At 43.1% G+C, this 5,803-nt stretch overlaps 1 protein-coding gene across 1 annotated transcript; it reads left to right on the top strand.

Moving 5' to 3' along the window:
- Positions 1-347: 347 nt before the first annotated feature.
- On the top strand, positions 348-4,235 carry LOC138036281 (uncharacterized). Its single transcript, XM_068882617.1, has one exon. The coding sequence runs from the start codon at positions 348-350 to the stop codon at positions 4,233-4,235; it is 3,888 nt and encodes a 1,295-aa protein (XP_068738718.1).
- The last annotated feature ends 1,568 nt before the right edge of the window (positions 4,236-5,803 follow it).

The following is a 5,803-nucleotide window of genomic DNA, read 5'->3' as shown; positions in this document are numbered from 1 at the left end:
ATGACACCTGTCCACTTAACTGTAAAACAAAACATCACCTCGCTGCCTGTCCTGTGTTCCAGGAGTTAGCTATCAGTCAGAGATGGGAGATTGTAAAGTAACATTGGCGATGTCGTAAATGTCTTAGAAAGCATCATACAAGCAACTGCAGGAAACCAGATGGTTCAACATGTGACAAATGCAGAAAAAATCATCACCGTTCTCTTCACAATGACAAGATTGGTGAAACAAGCTCAAGTCCAAATCCAAGAGCATCGTCTTTCCAAAGTCAGTGCCAGGCCCCCTCGAGTACATCAAATGGTAACATCCAAGAAAATGCTGTTCATCACAAAGAAAAGTTAAAGCTCATGACTGGTTTGTGCCCTGTTCAAAAAGTTGGAGTCATGAACGGAAACGGAGAATTTGTTGAAGTCCTTGCGATGTTAGACTCTGGATCCAATACCAGTCTTCTCTCAAAGAATGCAGCCAGACGACTTGGGTTGAGTGGATCAGCAACACATCTGACCATGAATTTGGCTGGTGGGAAGAAGAAAAGTGAAGCATCACAGATAATCGACATCACTGTTGCCTCACCTGCTGACGAGGATATTAAGAAGACCCTTCAAGTGTACACTGTTACAAGGCCCTGCAGTAAAGCAAAAACGCTTTCCAAAGAATTAGTGCGACACTACCCTCATCTCAAGCACGTTTGTGATAAACTACACCTTTCGGGTGGCGCCATAGATCTCCTTGTCGGTACAGACTTTGTAGAAGCCTTCATTGATATCCACACAGTGTCCGGAGAGCCAGGGGAACCTGTTGCGAAACGAAACTGTTTTGGTTGGTACGTTATGGGACAGTTTGAAAAGAACAACTCTACTACTTCAGAAATTCAGTCGGTTGAAATCAGAACAGCAAATGTCGTAGACGACATCAAAGAACTTCTTCACCAAGATCTCCTTGGCGTCAAACCGACCAACCTTTGTACGTGTAGCGAAAACGAGATACGCGAAAGCAAGTTCGTTAAGTCCCTCGCAGCCTCAACTACCCTGGTTGTCGGAAGAATACAAGTTAAGATGCCCTGGACGGAAGCGGGCCCTCCCAAACAAAGTAACTATGGCATCGCACTGAAAAGGCTGTTTTCCACGGAGAGGTCATTCCAGAAAAAGGGGTGTCTCGATGTTGTCAATGAGGAAGTCCAAAAGCTTCTAGAGCAGGACTACGTGATTCAAGTCTCTCCTGACCAGATTGATCACAGCAAGCCTGAATGGTACTTACCCTTACAAGCCGTGTTCACACCGGAAAGAACGACAAAAGTTCGACTTGTCTTTGACTCATCTTCGAAAGGTCACGACGGTTTGTCCCTTAATGATTACCTAGAGAAAGGGCCAAACTACACCAACAGTCTCCTGGATGTTTTGGCAGCATGGAGATGGAACGAAGTAGCCTTTATCGGTGATATACGCAAAATGTTCAATCAAATCTTGGTTCATCCCGACGACCAGGTTTTCCACAGGTTCCTTTGGAGGAGTAAGATTAGCAACTCGCCAACAGTATACCAATGGCTCAGGTTGAACTTTGGAGATAAGCCAGCTCCCGACATAGCAACGAATGCCATCAACACACTAGCAAAGATATCTCAAGCCGAGTTCCCAGAAGCATCAAAAGAACTTCAAGACCATATGTACGTGGATGATATCGGAAGTTCCAAAGCAACTACAACGGAAGCAAAACAGATTATCAGCGACATTGACGCCATTCTTAAGAAAGGTCATTTCCAGATAAAAGCTTGGCATTCAAACCGTGCGGAGATTGACCAGTCCAACGGTGAACGCTGGGCAGATCTTCTTGGTCTAAGATGGGATAAACAAACAGACAAGTTTTCCCTGAAAAGGAACAAGCTCGACCAGATGGACCTGTTGACAAAGAGACGTTGCCTGGGTCTTATTGGACAATTGTGGGACCCAATCGGTCTTGTGATGCCGGTAGCTATTAAATTTAGGATCGACTTGCAGGACTTATGGCATTCAGGCTACAATTGGGACGAAACCTTACCTACAGCAGTCACGAGCAAATGGATGGAGAATTTGCAAGCCATGAATCACCTCTTAACAGTCGAATTCGATCGCAAGTTAAAACCAAGCCACGCGATTGGGGTACCACAAATTCATGGATTCTGTGATGGTGGCGAAAAAGCTTACGGAGCGGTCATTTTCCTCCGATGGGAGTTAAAGAACGGAAGTTACAAGTGCGGTCCCGTTTTAGTCAAGTCCTTCGTAGCCCCACTAAAGAGAAAAACGATCCCGAGACTGGAGCTCATGGGCTGTTTAACACTTGCAAGGATATATGAAACTTGCAGAAAGTCTCTACAGTTCGCGAACATCCAAGACAGCAAGAGGATCTTCTGGGTGGACTCTTCTACTGTCCTTTCTTGGATTAAGACCCCATCACGTCAATTCAAACCTTTCGTATCAAGTCGAGTAGCAGAAATCCAAGAAACTGTTGGGGTGGAAGACTTCCGATACATCAGGTCAAAGTTCAATCCAGCCGACATTCTCACTAGAGGAATAGAGCCATCACAACTCGAAGACTGGATAAAGGGACCCTCTTTCCTGCAGTTACCCGAAGGACAATGGCCTAAATTTGAAGCTAGAGCCCCCATCGAACCTACAGCAAAAGCTGGTGTCTTGATGGAAGTGAAAATCGAGAAGACTAAAACGCCAATGCAACACGAAGCAGCCATAGCGGAATTTCAAACCAAAGTTGATCTGGATAAGTCTGAAGAAGATACTAACCCCGTTTTTCATCAACTGTTAAATACCTGTTCTACATTTTCAAAGATACGGAGAACACTCGCTTACGTTCGCCGATTTATTCAGAATGCGAGAAAAAAGAATGTTAAGACAGGTTCAATCACTGTTCAAGAATTGCAAGGCTCGGAGAAACAGCTATTCAAGTGGAGTCAGGCACACCTAGATCCCTCTGTCATTGACAAGAAATTAACTCCGAAGCTGGACGAAAACGGATTACTTCGAGCTCATGGACGACTCGAAGATGTCAGATCGCTGCCACAAGAATTAAGAAACCCAGTTATCCTTCCACGCGATCACCCTCTTGTCATCTTGCTATTACGTGACCTCCATGAAAGACGCGGACACTGTGGGTACAAAAGCCTAATTAACGAGGCAAGGAGAAAGTACTGGATCATTGGAGTTCGTGGTATGTCCAAAGCACTCACAACAAAGTGCATTACTTGTAGGAAGCTCCGAAAGAAGCCATTGGAACAACTCATGGGACAAATCCCATCCTTGCGAGTTGCAGTAGGCACCCCGCCATTCTTCAACACCGCCATGGACATGTTTGGACCATTGCACATCAAGCTTAATCGTAAAACGCTCAAGGAGGCCCAAGTAATCATTTTCACCTGCATGACAACAAGAGCTGTCCACTTAGAACTTGTGACCGACAAAACATCTGACGCTTTCTTGATGGCATTCCGTCGTTTCGCGAGTTTGCGTGGTCACCCGTGCATTTGCTGGTCCGACTGCGGGACAAATTTTGTAGGCGCACAAGGGTACTTAAAGGAAATAATGCAGAGTTGGAACGTCCCCAAGATTGAAGGTGTTCTATCTGAAGATTTCTCGTGCGATTTTAAATGGAAATGGAATACCCCTCATGCCAGTCATCAAAATGGCGTCGTGGAAACCCTCATCAAGTCAGTCAGACAAAGTCTGAACGCTACATGCAAGAATCAAGCCTTTACCGAAGAGCAATGGAGAACATTTCTCGCGGAGACAACCTACGTCATCAATGGACGTCCTTTATACCCAAGTTCTGACAGCATATGGGAAAGCCCGCCAATTACTCCAAACGATATTCTCATAGGACATCATCTTTCAATTCCTCAACCAGAACCAGAAGAGAGGATCAACCCAAGACATCTTTTAAGAAGTACAGAAAATCGCGTGAACGAATTTTGGAGATGCTGGATGAGATACTTTGCGCCAAATCTACTTCCACGAAATAAGTGGTTTCGCACCAGAGAAAACCTTCAAGTCGACGACTTAGTTCTAGAGATAGACCCAAATCACAAAAGATCCCAATGGAAGATGGCGCGAGTCATTGCAACATACCCAGGAAACGATGGTTTGGTTAGGAAGACAAGAATAAAGACTCAGGACGGTGAATACGACAGGCCGATTCACAAGCTGTGTCTTTTAGCAACAAAAGACGAATTAAATGCGAACCTTTCTTAATCAAGGGAATACATAGACCAGCATTATGTAATAGACATTACGTTATTTGTGACATCTCGAGTCATTGAATACCGATTATGTTTAAGTCGTTGCTCAATTAGAGGTAACTTCTAATTTCCGCACTGGGGCGGAGTGATTCGCACTTCGCGCGTTAAGTTCTTTCGCTTACTGGTTTAATGTATGCAACTATTCTTGCAATTTATTTATCACAGCAAGTTTGCGTGAGTTGAAAGGTGACAACTAATTAGAAATTCAGAAATATATAAATCGACACTGTACTGCAAACGGGCAAATCGCTTTTTTACTTACCTCCGATCAAGAACGTTAAAGACAGTCAACAGAAGAAATCAAACCATAAGATCGTGTAGATTAGAAGATACAAATTGTAAGTATATATTCACGAAATCAGTTCCATTCCTTTTTAGCCTATCTTCGGTATTCTAAAACATTAATCTACTTGTGTAATATTTTTCTTTCAGTCGACTAGTTCAACTAGTTACAACTAGTACGGATAAAAGTCTAAAAATCTACAGGGTCTTGGCGTGATCCTGCCATAAAATAGTGCCTCGAACGTAGGTGCGATTCAATGTCAACTGATAGTTAATGTGGCTTAAGTTATAACCATAACAGGCAAATGTGTCAAAAATAGGAATCCCTGTTTGCATGATTGTGACAAAGCTGAATACATATTATTCCCAATGTTTATAATTTGAACCAAGTCAGCTGAAGAGGCTATTGGATTCCTGAAATTTTAAACAAGTGCCGACAGAGACATTGCCACACGTTGCGTGCCTGCCTTTGCCGTACCAAATACTTCAAAATTACCTTGACTGTATGGTGCGGCAATAGTTTTAGTTGGATCAACAATTCCTGGACCTGTGTTGTTTGCACGTCATTTGCGAGTCGAATTAACTCAGGAATGTAAAAGCGATACAAATAGATCTTTGTAAAGCCACAGATGATTAATTTGTTACATTTGATAAATGTGAACCCAACCTTTCAATACTGGCAAATAAATGGCCTCTAAGGGAAACAAAAGTAAGACAGAAAACCAGAATTTCCCCTTGAAGCATCCTCTAAATTCCTTTGCCACCAAATAAACAGAATGTATATCAACGACTAGTCTGTATTGTTGAAAGAATTCCCCATTATGACTTCGTCGTATGCCCATACTGACAATAACAGTAGTTCTAAGAACAGCTCAGGTTGCTAAAAGGGGAATCAGTTTTTTTCAGGTATTCTCACTTTCGCTCAGAGCTGCTCTAAGGTTCTCAAAGATCACTAGGAGATGCCCGGTTTGTTGATGAAGATCAGTTTGCCTGACCTTTATGTCGATCCCCGCTCTCCTGCAAAGTGTTTATTTGTAGAACAAATTAGAAAAAAATTATAATTTCGTCTTTAATGTCAACAACTTACCTTTGGCTCCACAATCGAAAAAGATTTATTCTAACAGCTCCATCCGTATGTACGACCGCGACTACAATCACAAAGTTTGAACGGATGGACAGGCGCAGTCAAAATGTCAGTGATGATTCGGGCGCGACCATGCACATCCAAGAGAAAATGAC

Source organism: Montipora capricornis, unplaced genomic scaffold (genome assembly GCF_036669925.1).
Source record: "Montipora capricornis isolate CH-2021 unplaced genomic scaffold, ASM3666992v2 scaffold_475, whole genome shotgun sequence".
Taxonomy (NCBI): domain Eukaryota; kingdom Metazoa; phylum Cnidaria; class Anthozoa; order Scleractinia; family Acroporidae; genus Montipora; species Montipora capricornis.
Note: the sequence above shows the minus strand (reverse complement) of the source record. Positions and strands in the feature narration are given on the sequence as shown.

What these genes read in the sequence shown, in the direction of transcription:
- LOC138036281 (XM_068882617.1), top strand. Translation starts at nt 348, where the DNA reads ATGACTGGTTTGTGCCCTGTTCAAAAAGTTGGAGTCATGAACGGAAAC.